Source organism: Oncorhynchus mykiss, chromosome 17 (assembly GCF_057628025.1).
Source record: "Oncorhynchus mykiss isolate SJ-2025 chromosome 17, ASM5762802v1, whole genome shotgun sequence".
NCBI lineage: Eukaryota > Metazoa > Chordata > Actinopteri > Salmoniformes > Salmonidae > Oncorhynchus > Oncorhynchus mykiss.
This window is the reverse complement of record NC_143038.1, coordinates 58684112-58701011: the sequence shown is the minus strand read 5'-3', so window position 1 is coordinate 58701011 and position 16900 is coordinate 58684112. Positions and strand designations below refer to the sequence as shown.

The 16900-nt window shown below is 45.3% G+C and overlaps 1 protein-coding gene across 6 annotated transcripts in view; it reads left to right on the top strand.

Moving 5' to 3' along the window:
• Positions 1–16900, top strand: part of LOC110494581 (semaphorin-3F) — a 93887-nt gene that overhangs the window by 65167 nt on the left and 11820 nt on the right. For 3 of the 6 annotated variants that reach the window (XM_021569771.3, XM_090206101.1, XM_090206102.1), the window contains exons 6-15: positions 328–417; positions 2387–2480; positions 4501–4617; positions 4780–4919; positions 8198–8312; positions 13514–13583; positions 13733–13877; positions 14074–14296; positions 15452–15540; positions 16494–16535. In XM_021569771.3, the coding sequence (XP_021425446.3) occupies positions 328–417; positions 2387–2480; positions 4501–4617; positions 4780–4919; positions 8198–8312; positions 13514–13583; positions 13733–13877; positions 14074–14296; positions 15452–15540; positions 16494–16535 (1125 nt within the window). The remainder of the gene's footprint in view (positions 1–327; positions 418–2386; positions 2481–4500; positions 4618–4779; positions 4920–8197; positions 8313–13513; positions 13584–13732; positions 13878–14073; positions 14297–15451; positions 15541–16493; positions 16536–16900) is intronic. The other 3 variants (XM_021569773.3, XM_090206103.1, XM_090206104.1) reach the window with 1 other exon arrangement.

The following is a 16900-nucleotide window of genomic DNA, read 5'->3' as shown; positions in this document are numbered from 1 at the left end:
ATTGGTTCTTGGCAGTGGCTCAGGCCAGAGTTGAGTGGAAGTACCATGCTGTGAGAGACTGTATTGACTCAACGACAGGGTATAGAATGGATTTTGCTGATGTTCGTGCCATCTGGTGAAGTTAAGCTACACAAACATTCATCTCACAGAGAATGTAGAGAATGAGAAATCCATACATTTTCCTCACAAACTGTCCGAATGACATTATTCAAACGGTCATGCAGTCACATCAGTCCCAGACCAGTTTACAGAGTTACTGAGCTCACGTCATGTCCCGTCTACTGCAGGTGCGTAACATCCAGAATGTGTCGCTGTCTCCTGTTTTAGGCCGCCATGCACCTGCAGATGCCCCAGACTGGAGCGAGGGCTAACCGTGCGGCCCAACCCAGCGCTGTGTTCGAGACACTGGGACTGAAGGTGGGACGTGGGTCAGGTGCCCGTCACTAGCCTGGACAGTTCTGCCTGTCTGCCCCTGAGCCTTGCCCCAATGGGCTGGGGAGTGCACTGGCGACCCACTCTGGGCCTCAGCTTGCATGCCATGCGCACTCTCTCTCCCCCTCTCTCCCTCTCTCCCTCTCTCTCTGTAGGGGGAGGGCTGTGCATGTCTCCTGACCCTTCTGTTCTGTCTGTGCTCATTCTGTGTCTTGAAACACTTCTGTCATCATCCGTTGAATTGTCCCACTGAGTTGGGTCTCTAGTGTAGTTGACCGCTGATCTCTTCACTGCTAAGCATGTCTTCTCTAGACCCTGTCCATTTGGAGAAAATAAATTGGTTGTTCAAATGTTTGTCTGTTTTTGTTTCCTCCGTCATATTTCTGTTGTGCGTTGCTCTCGTTGTTCATTTGTCAATTTTTGTGTAAGCCTCCTCTTTTGAGCACTCGCTCTTTCTCATGCTCACTCACTCACTCTCTCTCTCTCTCTCTCTCTCTCTCTCTCTCTCTCTCTCTCTCACACTCTTTTGGTGTGCAGTTGAACTGATTGTCCACTATTTGTGTCACCTGCTTCTTATGCATGAGAGAGATGAATGTCCAGCACTTTGTGATTTTCTACACAAGGTCACACAACATGTTAATACACTACATAATCAAATATAGATCTTTCATTGAGGATTAATACAGTATAACACTGACACCATCGATGACTGATGTATGACAGTGTTTCTAACTAATAAGCCCATTTGTGGTCGATAAATTCATCTCTTTCCTCTCCTCCTTACATTGTCCTGTCACTTGTGTTATAGGACACAGAACACCCCACCCTCCAGTCCTTCACCCCCCACCCCCCCCACCCCCACCCCACCGCCCTCTCCCTCTGTAGGAATGTGGGCCAACCTCTCCCACAGGTCTCACACGGTTAACGTCTGACCCACTCTCACTGCAGCCCTGTTGGTTCAGGACAAACACAAACTGCTAAAGCAGAAAGGAAATAATAGATCCACATAGCTGAGCAACACCATTCACAGTACAGGAAGGAACTCTTAACCCTTAGAAGGACAGGGCCTTTATGTTTGAATATGTTGCATGCAACACTTAGTCCTCTGTCGGGTAACATCTTTCATAAAGGGTTTAAAAACATGTTCAGAGAATATCCCTTGGCACATGTGACCGCATTTTCATTAACATCTGGCATCTCTTGCAGGGAGCTGCCAACACATTCAGATTTACATGTGTGGTTGATTTTAATCAAAGGTGAGAGGGAATATCATAAGGGTGCACGCAGGAGCCAGTGGAGAATAACATTGGCAAGCGCTGCACTTTCTCCTGTGTTGACGGACAAGGACAAAGGTGCCTTCGTCTCTCTGCTCCCCTCAGTCCTCGATTGGAGAGTGAGGGATTGGGGGATTTTACTTGTTCTGGTTTGTGGCAAGGCTACAGGGCATGTCATCGCATGCCATTGGCTGTTTCTATCCGCGACTCCAAATACCTGCCAATCACCTTTCAGTGCTGTGTATAGAGACACCAGGAGTCATGAGCATCAGTCATCCAGCCTCCATCCCAGGCATGTTTTTGCTGAGCAGAAGTACAGGTCTCAGCAGCAGTAGGGCTATATACAGTATACAGATTTAACCAAGAGAGGATGAGAGACATTTGGCCAATGAGAGATTGTTGTGCAGAGAACAGCCCCTTGACGCATTATGCCCTCAGTCATTCTAGTGCACTAGAGAGGAATTAAAAGAGTTGGATTGAGATCCTGTTTTTTTTCTATATGCAGGCACTCTCATTAGTCTATGTTTCATCCTTTACAAACCACAATGCCTTATAGGTCCCAGAGGACCTACTGGAAGAATATTGAACTGCCTCAATTTTCCCTCCACCAGGGAATCACACTGACATGAGGAAGACCACTATGAATTTATTGCTTCTTTCTTATGATTTTTCCATTTCAGGAATACATATGGCATTTGGAGCCGGGAAAAGTGGAGTCTGGGAAGGGAAAGTGCTCCTACGACCCAAAGCTCAACAGTGTCTCGGCTTTGATCAGTGAGTATCATCATCCAAGCCACACTTGGCCACATGGCTGGAGATGTCCCAGGAATGTCCCAGTCTCAGTCCATTCCAGTTCACCCAGTTTGTCCCCATGGCTCTCTCAGTGACTCTGACGCTCCCTGAGGCCATGTCCCCTGTGTACGCCTACTTTTATCTCCCACTGCTACAAATGGCCACCTCCTTTATTCCAATTTTTGGGGGGGCAACTTTTAAATGTTTGTATTGCCTAACATCTGTCTAGGCAGAAAAAGTATCCTTTTTCATTTTGTGCCTATTTTCATTGAGATGGATAGCAGAGCAATGCTGAGCTCATCTCTGATGATAAAATCAGAAGGCATCATGCCTTGTTAAGAATCAGATTTAAGGAGCTGTGGGCACAGACCAGTGGGTTCACAGTTTTAATAAACCAATCCTTTCCATGGTAGCTTTGTGACTTTCATTGGAAAAATACCAAGAACATATTCATATGATTTGTTGTGGTCATTTATCATGAGAAATCCAATCATGTGCTTTTCTAGCCAATACATGCAGATCAATCACATGACACATTGCAACATGTTTGGTTTGTGGTAACTTCATGTTGTAAGGTATGGTGTTGGTGTTGGTGGATCTTCTAAAAGGAACCATGAGGTAGTTGAGTGTCATTCTGCCTGGGCCAGACCTCATAGTTGCCACCCGTGTAAATTGATCCTGACTGTGGGGTGGGACAGTCAGTGTAAATTGATCCTGACTGTGGAGTGGGAAAGTCTGTGTAAATCGTCAGCACGGCCTTCCCACATTAGCACACTGCCAGCTGAACAGGGCGGAACCAGGGAAGCAGGGAACCAGGACGAATGAACCCCAGTCTCTACTAGTTAACATCAGCTATGGGTGACTAATGGCGGGGAATAAGAACTGGATACTACTTTGACCCCTAAAAGGTCACACATGTAGGTCTACCCCCTCACCCCTACCCCTAGATATCACACACGCTCTATACTGTAAATCAGGGCCTGTGTTGACTTTACTTATTAAAGACCTGGAGAATTGAATTAATTCTGTTACAGACTAGTAGTATAGCTGTTGCTGCCTTTGCCCTAAGCCCCTGCTGTCCCATTAACCCCACCCCTGAGAACTCCCCGTAGCTACTAAATGCTTGCTGGAACACCTGCTCTGATATGAGGCCCAAACAGCAACTGGAGGACCAAAATTCAGTCTCCCCACTGATTAACAAGACTCTGGTCCTTCTACCCTGTGTGTGCCTTTTTCACATATCTTTAAAAAGCGGCTAGTCCGTTTCGCCAAACAGCGTGATCTTTATTATGTGTGTATTATGATGTATGCTGTTCATCTGTCTTTGTCCACACTGTGTGCTAAAGATGTCTTTGACATTGACACCCTGGTGATGACAGTCTAAAGATATTTTGCTGGACATGGGTAAGGGAAAGCCCTAAAAATTGTTCAAAGACTTCAGTCACCCAAGTCGTTGACTGTTCTCTCTGCTCCTACACAGCAAGCGGTACCGGAGCGCCAAGTCTAGGACCGAAAGGCTCCTTAACTACCCCCAAGTCATAAGACTGCTGAACAATTAATCAAATGGCCCCCCTGACTAGTTACCTTTACCCCCCCCATTTGTTTTTACACTGCTGCTACTTGCTGTTTATTATCTATGCATAGTCACTTCACCCCTACCCCTATGTACAAATGACCTGGACTAACCTGTACCCCTGCACGTTGACTCGGTATCGGTACCCCCTGTATATAGCCTCGTTACTTTTATTTTATTGTGTTACTTTTTTATTTATTATCTGGTAAATATTTTCTTAACTCTTCTTGAACTGTACTGTTGGTTAAGGGCTTGTAAGTAAGCATTTCACAGTAAGGTCTTCCTGTTGTATTTGGCGCATGTGACAAATAAAGTTTGATTTTGATTTGAAAGTATTGGGCGCTAGGGTCCGCCAGGGGGTCTTGCCAGGGACTGAAGGTTTCATTTGAATCTATTTCCCTCTGTCCTTCCCTCTCCCCTCTCTCTCAGATGGTGAACTCTATGCTGGGGTCTACATTGACTTCATGGGAACAGACTCTGCCATCTTCCGTACTGGGAAACAGACCGCGATGCGTACAGACCAGTATAACTCCAGATGGTTAAACGGTAAATAAATATCTTCTTTAATAATATTTCATGTTTACAAATCCTCAACTCTTTAATAAACAGGAAATGCAAACAGTTTGTAAATGATATCAACCAGATGTTCAGTGATCTTCATATCCTCCTACGCATCTTTCTCTCCTTCTCTCTCTCTCTTTCTCCCAGACCCTTCCTTCATCCATGTGCAGCTCATCCCTGACAGTGCAGAGAGGAATGACGACAAGCTGTACTTCTTCTTCCGTGAGAAGTCTGCTGAGATGGGCCAGAGTCCTGTGACCCAGGCCCGCATCGGTCGGATCTGCCTGGTGAGCACACCCTCAGAATGGATTGTACTAATAATGAGACCACATTCACAAATAACAATGCATGTGACATGCACAGCAAATATACCCCAGTTTCATTAAGAAAGGGAAAGGAACCAGTCTGGGTCTGTAGAACTGATGTTTGTCTAACACTGACTCGCTGAAATCCATGTGTATTTAACCTCCATGTGTACAATACATGTCTCTATCCTTGAGATGGAACCCTGACATACGACCCTATGATCGTCTGACCTCCCGACTGGTAGTCTTAAAACGTATTAAAGGATGTAATATATTAGGTATTCAGGTAACAGAGCAGCAGGGTAAAAGCCAGATCCCCTAAACCAGTTCTACCTGATCATTAATTGCACACACCTAGTGTCCCAGGTTTAAATCAGTTCCTGATTAGATGGGATTAATGAAAAAAACGCAGTGAATCTAGCTTTGAGGTCCAGAGTTGAGTTTGAGACAGCGTGTGGTAATTTCCCTGACCTTCTCCCCAAAAGCTGCAAATTGAGAGGATCAGCAAAAACAAATAACAGGGAATGTGTTTGTCCCTGTAGGGTCAACTTGGAGCTTAGGATGCATCTTTCTGGGCTTTGCTTACAAACATGGAAAGCATAGTGTTTATTCAGTTAGTCACCGTGGGTGTGTGCTTGCATGTACGTGCATGTGTCAGATCTTTAGCTGCTAACAACTGTTTATTTGAGTGGATCAGGTAGTGACCCTGCACACAATCACCCATCCCCCAATCAGTGGGTTCTACACTCTGTACTATTCTCGTCCCCAGTGGTCCCCAGTGATACTGTTCTATCATTCACTGGTCCCCAGTGATACTGTTCTATCATTCACTGGTCCATCGTTCACTGGTCCCCAGTGATACGTTCTATCATTCACTGGTCCCCAGTTATGCTGTTCTATCATTCACTGGTCCCCAGTGATACGTTCTATCATTCACTGGTCCCCAGTTATGCTGTTCTATCATTCACTGGTCCCCAGTGATACGTTCTATCATTCACTGGTCCCCAGTGATACGTTCTATCATTCACTGGTCCCCAGTGATACGTTATATCATTCACTGGTCCCCAGTGATACGTTCTATCGTTCACTGGTCCCCAGTTATGCTGTTCTATCATTCACTGGTCCCCAGTTATGCTGTTCTATCATTCACTGGTCCCCAGTTATGCTGTTCTATCATTCACTGGTCCCCAGTGATACGTTCTATCATTCACTGGTCCCCAGTTATGCTGTTCTATCATTCACTGGTCCCCAGTGATACGTTCTATCATTCACTGGTCCCCAGTGATACGTTCTATCATTCACTGGTCCCCAGTGATACTTTCTAACATTCACTGGTCCCCAGTGATACTTTCTAACATTCACTGGTCCCCAGTGATATGTTCTATCATTCATTGGTCCCCAGTGATACTTTCTAACATTCACTGGTCCCCAGTGATACTTTCTATCATTCACTGGTCCCCAGTGATACTGTTCTATCATTCACTGGTCCCCAGTGATACTTTATATCATTCACTGGTCCCCAGTGATGCTGTTCTATCATTCACTGGTCCCCAGTGATACTGTTCTATCATTCACAGGTCCCCAGTGATACGTTCTATCATTCACTGGTCCCCAGTGATACTGTTCTATCATTCACTGGTCCCCAGTGATACTTTATATCATTCACTGGTCCCCAGTGATGCTGTTCTATCATTCACTGGTCCCCAGTGATACGTTCTATCATTCACAGGTCCCCAGTGATACGTTATATCATTCACTGGTCCCCAGTGATGCTGTTCTATCATTCACTGGTCCCCAGTGATACGTTCTATCATTCACAGGTCCCCAGTGATACGTTATATCATTCACTGGTCCCCAGTGATACGTTCTATCGTTCACTGGTCCCCAGTGATACGTTCTATCGTTCACTGGTCCCCAGTGATACGTTCTATCATTCACTGGTCCCCAGTTATGCTGTTCTATCATTCACTGGTCCCCAGTGATACGTTCTATCATTCACTGGTCCCCAGTTATGCTGTTCTATCATTCACTGGTCCCCAGTGATACGTTCTATCATTCACAGGTCCCCAGTGATACGTTATATCATTCACTGGTCCCCAGTGATACGTTCTATCGTTCACTGGTCCCCAGTGATACGTTCTATCGTTCACTGGTCCCCAGTGATACGTTCTATCATTCACTGGTCCCCAGTTATGCTGTTCTATCATTCACTGGTCCCCAGTGATACGTTCTATCATTCACTGGTCCCCAGTTATGCTGTTCTATCATTCACTGGTCCCCAGTGATACTTTCTATCATTCAATGGTCCCCAGTTATGCTGTTCTATCATTCACTGGTCCCCAGTTATGCTATTCTCTCTTTTTCACTTCTATACATATCTGGATGCTCTTAATGCTGTTCGGTTTATTGTCTCTACACACTCCTAGTACCCAAATATATGAACAAATGTACAGTGTATTTGCTCAAATAATGTAACACAAAATGTATGAAAACAATTTCAAATCCCAGTTAGGGACTTATTACATATAAATATGTGTAGACTGTCGTGTGCAGTATGTACAGGCCTACAACCACCATGTGGGCATTACAATGATATATGTGTTGAAAACAATTTGTTAGAGCAATATTTATTCATGTATGACCTGACAGTGTAGTTTCCCCATAAAAGTGGAATGTGCTTTAAGGAGAATGTGTTGGTTAAGGAGGAGGATGCCTCTAAATCACATCTACTGGGTTTGGCTCTCCCTCACTGGGCTAGAATTTGGCTCTAAATAAAAGGAGACAGTGTTTACCATCTCATCTCCTCACAACTAACCAATTGTCAACGATTCGCCAGCTCGCTCTCCAAACCGGGCTGCTTTTTAAATATGTACAGTGTGTGTGGGTGACTCCACCTGTGTTTATTTTTGGTGGGAGGATGTGAGTGTGTGTGTGACGAAGACCATGTTTTGTCCCTCTCTCTCCCCCGCTCTCTGTCCGTCCGCGTCTCCCACTCTCTACCCTTCTCCCTCCCTCTCTCTCTCTCCCTCCACTTCTCCCTCTCTCTCTCCCTCCCTCCACTTCTACCTCTCTCTCATATTCTCCCTCTCCCTCTGCTTCTCCCTCATTCTCTCCTTCCGCTTCTCCCTCTCCCTCTGCTTCTCCCTCTCTCTCCCTCCACTTATCCCTCCCTCTCCACTTCTTCCTCTCTCTCCCTCCCTCTCTCTCCCTCCGCTTCTCCCTCTCTCTCCCTTTCCCTCTCCCTCTTCTTCTCCCTGCAGAATGATGACGGTGGACACTGCTGTCTGGTCAACAAGTGGAGCACTTTCCTGAAGGCTCGGCTCATCTGTTCAGTGCCGGGGGCCGACGGGATCGAGACACACTTCGACGAGCTCCGTGAGTTCTCCTCCCTTCCCTTGATATGGTGTCACCCGTTATCCACATTAAAGTGAGGAGCGAGGAACCAGACAGCCTGTGGCATGTCTTGAGGTTTCCCATTGGTATTAATACTGTGTCAAATAGAGTCCACAAATTATGATGGAACTGACTCCAGACCAGCTAGAGGAACTAGTTGGTGTTGCCTGTCCTTTATAATCCTGCTTGCACTATCCATCCAGCCTGATCTCAGACCAGTTTTATCTCTGCATACCACCACCTGCCCAGAGCCTGACTGCACTGCACACAGCCCAGTCCTTGTCCCATATGGCAGCCTCTTCCATTACACTCAATACTCCTGTGGCCCATACTGCATGCTGTAATGGGAATTGCACACACTCCCGTAGTGTACTTATTATTTTCCTTCAAGATGTCTCTTTTTCCTGGCTGTGCATTAAGAGGTGCTCTTCCCTCCTGTAATTTACTGGATATGAGGGGCTTGCTGCCTCGTGGCAGACAGATCAGGTAGCCAGGCAGGAATGTCAGGTCCATTACCATGTCTTTCTCTCTCTCTGTCTCACTGCTTCCAAATAGAGCGTTGGAATGATGAGGCTTCTGATGGTTCTGTGACGGAGTCTACAGTTACTCAAGCCCTAACCTCAGCAATAAAAAGCTTGTGTGACTTTCTATTTGACCTCTGCTTTTAGGTTATGGTTGAGTAATTTTGCTCGTGTGTGCATTAGTCTTGGACTTACCTGAACACTATGGCGCAATGGTAAGGCTTTTTTTGTTAATGGTAACCATTTCACCCAAGTAAATGAAAGGACATCCAAACCGCAAGCACCATACTCCGTACTGGTAGAATTACTCCAGTAATACAAGACAACAAGATCTATGTGCCATCTAGATAATATGTACTCTGAGTATCTCTAAAACGTACATGCCACCAAAGTATTTGGGTTTAGCCTACCTTGATGTAAGAAGAACTTTGCAGCAAGCCGGGACTGGTTACGAAAGTACCTGGATAAAGAGAACAGATTAACTTACATTTCCCTTCTCTCTATTAGTGTTGTAGTAAAGTAAAGAGGACATTGGGGTCATTATTGAAAACGTTGAGCCCAGCTTTAGGCCTTGTAGTTTGGGAGCAGTATTATGTGTGACTGCGGTTAGCGAGGGACGCCAAAGACCCAGGGAGTTTTTGCAGTTGGAAAGAGAAAAAGACTTGGCTCTACTTGGCTCTGTGCATCCACATTACACACAGTAAATTTAAACACACAATGTAGAGGCCTTATCCAGGCACATGTGGTTGTATTCTATGTCAAAATTAAGAGGCCAAAGAAAATAGGTTGTAGATATACAATAAAGAGATGCTATAAAGGTTTAGATTGTATGGTTTGATATAAATTAAGAGGTGCATTGCATGAGCTTGAGCTTGATCAACAATATGGCTCATGGACTTCAGAGAGAAGACTTTATGAGAGATGAACAAGAGTGGTAAAGAAATAGAAAGAGTGAAAGAGAAAGAGAAGGGGGGAGTGGGAGAGAGCGATATCAGTCAAAGCTCCAGCAGAAATACATTATTTCTGAGGAATCAAAAAATGTGTAGACTGAGTTTTTATTGCTTTAGAAAAGAGGAAAGGGCAGTTTTGGTTCCATTCATAGCTCTTATTAAAGACATGCTCCAGAAATGTGGCTACTACTAAGTATTTTTTAACTACTAAGTATTTTTTAAACCTCCTGATTTGGGCTTGATGTGTCAATGTGTAGTTCATACATAAATAACCTATGAGCAGAATTACCGTCTTACCTCAATTAGCCACGGAATCCCGAGTTTGAAAGCAACTGTTTTTCTAGAACCTGTGCTGTGCCATTTTCCCTACACTTTCCCCCACGTTGGTTAGCCCCCTAGCAATTCGAGTTCAACCAATGAGCTTTAGCCTCTCGCCATATGAGTGACAGCTAGCAAGAGGTACATCATGCAACAACACCAGACCGAAATGAGAGCAATGACGTGGTGCACATATCTGCACGTGCACTATGTAGACACCCTTCAAATTAATGTATTTGGCTATTGCAGCCACACCCGTTGCTAACAAGTATATAAAATCGAGCACACAGCCATGCAATCTCCATAGACAAACATTGGCTGAAGAGCTCAGTGACTTTCAACGTGGCACCATCATAGGATGTCACCTTTCCAACAAGTCAGTTTTTGTCAAATTTCTGCCCTGCTAGAGCTGCCACGTTCCACTGTAAGTGCTGTTATTGTGAAGTGGAAATGTCTAGGCAACAACGGCTCAGCCGCGAAGTGGTAGGCCACACAAGCTCACAGAACGTGTGCTGAAGCAACGTGTGCGTAAAAATCATCTGTCCTCGGTGACAACTCTCACTACCGAGTTCCAAACTGCCTTTGGAAGCAACGTCAGCACAATAACTGTTTGTCGGGAGCTTCATGAAATGGCTGTCTATGGCCCAACAGCTGCACACAAGCCTAAGATCACCATGTGCAATGCCAAGCGTTGGCTAAAGGGGTGTATAGCGCGCGCACCATTGGACTCTGGAGCAGTGGAAACGCATTCTCTGGAGTGATGAATCACGAATCTGGGTTTGGCGCATGCCAGGAGAACGCTACCTGTCCGAATGCATAGTTCCAACTGTAAAGTTTGGTGGAAGACAAATAATGGTCTGGGGCTGTTTTTCATTGTTCGGGTTAGGCCCCTTAGTTCCAGTGAATTTAAATCTTAATGCTACAGCATATAATGACAATGACAATACAATGACAATGCCCTTGTGAACAAAGTAAGGTCCATACAGAAATGGTATGTCGAGATCGGCCTGCAACGGAGCACCGACCTCAACCCCATCAAAAACACCTTTGGGATGAATTGGAACACCCACAGCGAGCCAGGCCTAATTGCCCAATATCAGTGCCCGACCTCACTAATGCTCTTGTAGCTGATTGGAAGCAAGTCCCCGTAGCAATGTTCCAACAACTAGTGGAAAGCCTTCCCAGAAGATTGGAGGCTGTTATATCAGCAAAGGGGGGACCAACTCCCTATCAATGCCCATGATTTTGCAATGAGATGTTCGATGAGAAGGTGCCCACAAACTTTTGGCAATGTAGTGACGTTGTACGCAATTTTCAGGGACTACTTTCAAAAGTATACAAATGTACCGGAGAATCTCTTTAACAAGCCTTCCTGTTGCCAACTCTTCTCTGCCTTGTCAGAATATTTATATTTCCAATCAAGTAGCTTTTCCCCTTTATAATAATAATATTTTGGGGGGCAACCGACTGCTGTACATGTATTGAGCTAATGATAGCTCCTGTTTTCTGTCTGTTTGTGACTGCCGTGTAGTTTATCTGATTCATCCCTTTCTGTACTGGAACAGCTGTGTGTCTTGGTGGGGCTCATCTGTTGTATGACAACCCTGACAGCCCTTCTCTCTGTGTCTGTAGTAACCCATGACCGTTCCGCTGTTCTGCCTTGAGCAGCTGTGGGCTCTGGATGAGGGTGTATGTGTGTGTGTGTGTGCATACGTATGTGTATGCATGTGTGTGTCTAGAGATAAAAGGTGGTTAAGGAGGAATAAGGACCATATGCTCTGTTTCAGTCCCTCTCCTTATCCTTTGCTATGGGAATGAAATCATAACCTCAGACTCTCCCCTGAGAGAGCCTTGAGTGACATTCAGAGCGTACACATACAACTGGACTCACCAGGCCTGCTCACCTCTACTGTCATTCAACTGGACTCACCAGGCCTGCTCACCTCTACTGTCATACAACTGGACTCACCAGGCCTGCTCACCTCTACTGTCATACAACTGGACTCACCAGGCCTGCTCACCTCTACTGTCATACAACTGGACTCACCAGGCCTGCTCACCTCTACTGTCATACAACTGGACTCACCAGGCCTGCTCACCTCTACTGTCATACAACTGGACTCACTAGGCCTGCTCACCTCTATTGTCATACAACTGGACTCACTAGGCCTGCTCACCTCTACTGTCATACAACTGGACTCACCAGGCCTGCTCACCTCTACTGTCATACAACTGGACTCACCAGGCCTGCTCACCTCTACTGTCATTCTGTTGTGTATATACAGTTAGAACTATGTCAACCGGACAACTATTGTTTTTAGTATGTCCCATTGCAAATACTAGTGAATAAAAATGTGTTCAGTGTACGCAAAATGAGTAATTTGTGACTATAAGACTTGTAGAATGTATTATACGTCAGATCATTGTCCATTAAATGCCATATACTGCTTTCAATTCAAGTTGTAGAGTTCTCACAGGTTCTTGACAGCGTGGTATGTGTAGACATGCAGTGTCTTTATCCTCTGGCCAATGTAAATTCCCCTACTACACACTGGCAGGCTGGCCACTTACTCTTGAATTCTGTTCTGTGAGGTAGATGGGCCTCCTAAGAGGAGAATGTGGGCCAGTCAGAGAGCAGGCCAGCGGGGAGAGACAAACTGCCCAAATCTTAGGTAGAGTTCTTGCTGGGCCCCCCAGAGGCTTGTGAGGTATGATTCCGTCTTCCTCTAAGGGCTTAGAATACGCTCATGGATAGAATGGTGACTTTCCAAAGGTGTTGTCTCTGAAGCTCTTGGTCTTTTCTTTGTGTGTTTTATTACATTATGTATAATACAGTACTGAATCCTTCACCTTGGCCTGCTAGTCCTTCCTGTGGAGATGTCTCTCAGTTCATTTCCTGTTGCTCTATAGAGATGTGCCATGGGCTTACACCTCCTATTTCCGACAGCAGGATACTGGAATTCAGTAGTACAACCCTGGAGGAGGAGGCTAGCCACATCTTCTCCTTTCTTCTTGGCTTTGACCCCATCCTCACTGCTAGTTTATCTCCAATTCCATCAAGCCACTGCATGACTGTTATCCGGTCACAACCTCTTTCAGCAACACAAAGCTTGACTTGCCTCTGACCTGCAGTTTGAAAGAGGAGAGGAGAAACGTGTACATTTGCGCATCCTGTTTGACACCTTTGGATCCCTAAGAGCAGAGCTGTTCTGCCTGTTCTGATGGGAGTTCAGGTTTTGTGAAAGGCAAAGGGTGTTTCACCGAGTAACTTTTGAATGAGTGACTGGAGCTCTGTAAATATTAGCGGTGATGAGGAGTGTGCTGTGGAACAGGACGTTTCTTTAGTCTGTCCTCTTTGCACTGACTTGATTGTCTCTGTGTATCTGTCTTTTAGGAGATGTTTACATACAGCCGACGCAGGATACCAAGACTCCTGTTATCTACGGAGTCTTCTCTGTCTCAGGGTGAGTGGCCAAACTTCTGTTCAGACACTTTTATTAGAAAATATTAAGAATAATTATTGAAATATACTTTCATTGTCATATTATGTCCCTTTTGGGTTTATTTCAGTTCTTAACACACTGAGCTGTCTATCTCACTCCTCTCCATACAGCTCAGTGTTCAAGGGCTCAGCAGTTTGTGTCTATTCCATGGCTGACATCCGCCAGGTCTTCAATGGACCCTTTGCCCATAAGGAGGGGCCCAACTACCAGTGGGTGGCCTACACTGGGAAGATCCCCTACCCTCGGCCTGGGACGGTGAGCCTCACCCTCCCATGACCCTGAGTGTTAATACCAAACCAAGGTGGCATAAAAGACACTTAGACATCAAACAGAAACCATTTGTCTTTCAAGCAGGACACATATCAGCCTTCATACCCAACATTTAAGTGGTTGTTGATATTTCTGTGGTGAGAGGCAAATGTTTTAATGCTAGTTTCCTTTTCAACAACAGTGCCCCGGTGGTACGTTCACCCCCAACATGAAGTCCACCAAAGACTACCCAGACGAGGTGATCAACTTCATGCGGAACCACCCCAATATGTACAATGCTGTGTACCCAATACACAAGCGCCCCCTGGTGGTCCGGACCAACGTGGAGTACGAGTTCACCACCATCACTGTGGACCAGGTGGCCGCGGTAGACGGGAACTATGAAGTGCTGTTCCTGGGAACTGGTGAGTCCTCACTAGTCTATATTCATGTGAAATATAGCAGGCCTACATCACTCTTTGTACAATGTCCAAGGATGCCAAACAGATTTCCTTCTGTTAGTAAAACAAAGGAGAAACGTGTAAATAATCCCAAGGCAGTCCCGCCAGATGGACCTGCTGTCTTTCTCCCTATCATTTAACCCCAGGAGCAAAGCTTTTGAATGCCTTTTTGTCAAAATGGATGTTTCACCAATAAATAGGATCATTCTTCACATCATTCACTTTAAGTAAAAGCTTTTGGGTTCTCTACCTGCAGGGCAGGGCAGGGCAGGGGGGGGGGGGGTGAGAGGAGAGGGAAAGGAGGAGGGGGCTTACAGTAAGGAAATCCATCACACAAATCTCACCACCGGTACATTGCAGCGGTAGAGATTTTTCTGTTTGTCTCCTTTCTTTGAACTTTTTAAAAGCTGACGTGACATCACTCCCCTAGTGCATGAAGCCCATACATGCAGCACATTATCCCCTTTGTGTGTGTTTTTTGTTCTGCTCTGCGTCTCTGGGAGACTAATGGATTTTTATACGAGCACACCGTGCTCCACTATGCCCAGAGTCAGTGTAAAATGTAGGACAAAAGGTGAACACAGAGAGATCTGTCTGAAAGTGGTGAAGAGTACTGTAGTGTAGTTCTAAGGCCTGATGGAATGATGAGTGAGGATTAACCTTTACATTAGCAGAGGAATGTAGCGAGGGCAGTTTGATTAACTGGCAGCAAGGCAGGGTAGTGTTGGGTGATAACTAATCTCCTTCCCAGACACTTCCGCCCAAATGCGCAAAGAGTCTGATGGATCAATGTGTCAAACTTGGCCTTCTTTAGCCATTACAGAAAGACTGGGATAAACTCCCAGTGCATAGGCATTGGCTTAATCGGCTTAATCTACCAACCAATCACGCTAGCGCAACACAAGCACTGAGTCACGCCTCATAGTCGTGTGGTTTGCTAAAATTAATTGATGACAAATATTCAGTAAGGTCACTCCCATATAATTCTATGATCACTCCCACTAAGACCAAAATTGAATCATTGATGTACCAGGCATTTATGCGCAATAGTCTGGGGACAAGGTTAGGTTACAACAGGTATGTAGTGTTACAAGTCTCAGGTGTTTCCTTGGGCCATAGACAGGGGAACGGTTCAGAAGGTGATTGTGTTGCCCAGAGACGACCTGCAGACTGAAGAACTGGTCCTGGAGGAGGTAGAGGTGTTCAAGGTGAGCACTAACTGTCTTTCTTATTTTTCTATCCTCTCTCTCTCTCATTTTCTCTCTCTGTCTCTCTCTTTCTATTTCTATCTTTCTCCGTTTCTCTTTGGCTTTCTCTGTCTCTCTCTGTCTCTCTGTCTTTCTCTATGCCTCTCTCTGTCTCTCTCTCTTTCTCTGTCTCTCTGTCTCTGTCTCTCCCTGTCGCTCTGTCTCTCTTTATGTCTCTCTGTGTCTCTCTCTCTGTCTCTGTCTTTCTCTTTCTTTCTCGTTCTCTCTCTTTGTCTCTCCATGTCGCTCTCTGTCTCTCTCTGTCTCTCTATATGTCTCTCTGTGTCTCTCTCTCTGTCTCTGTCTTTCTCTTTCTTTCTCGTGTCTCCCTCTTTGTCTCTCTGTGTCTCTCTCTCTGTCTCTGTCTTTCTCTTTCTTTCTCGTGTCTCCCTCTTTGTCTCTCCATGTCGCTCTCTGTCTCTCTCTCTGTCTATCTTTATGTCTCTCTCTCTGTCGCTCCCTGTCGCTCTCTGTCGCTCTCTGTCTCTCTCTGTCTCTCTCTATGTCTCTCTCTATGTCTCTCTCTATGTCGCTCCATGTCGCTCTCTGTCTCTCTCTGTCTATCTCTATGTCTCTCTCTCTGTCACTCCCTGTCGCTCTCTGTCTCTCTGTCTCTCTCTATGTCTCTCTCAATGTCTCTCTCTATGTCGCTCCATGTCGCTCTCTGTCTCTCTCTGTCTATCTCTATGTCTCTCTCTCTGTCACTCCCTGTCGCTCTCTGTCTCTCTCTATGTCTCTCTCTCTGTCACTCCCTGTCGCTCTCTGTCTCTCTCTCTTTCTCCCTCTGTCTTTCTCTTTCTTTCGCTCTTTCTCGGACTCTCTCTGTGCCTCTCTCTCCCTCTATCTCTGCTTTTAACCATGTATATTTTCAACAACTTTATAAGACTGATCAATGCATTGTCTTCCCATTTCAGGTTCCTACTCCGATTATAACAATGAAGATCTCGTCCAAAAGGGTAAGCATATCTGTATAAAACCTTACCTAATAGACCTATATATCTTTCCTGGGATAAAGAGCCAAGGAGCTGAATTAAATGAAGGGAAATTATTTAGGAATACCATGACCTACATGTAAACAGCTGTGGAACTAATGTGTCCCTTCATAGTTCATAGAAGCCTGCAGTCTGGTTTAGACAATGAAAAGAGAAATATGGAAAATGCATTCAACTTTAGTTTTGTCTTTCACTGTGATTAAAATAGTTGGCCATGGATACATGACATCATTCTTAGAAAGGGTTGCAATTTTACAACAGCTGATCTTAAAAACTGAATATTGTCTTAGAACAATGGAAATCTTTGTTATACAGAAAGGGTGAGCTCT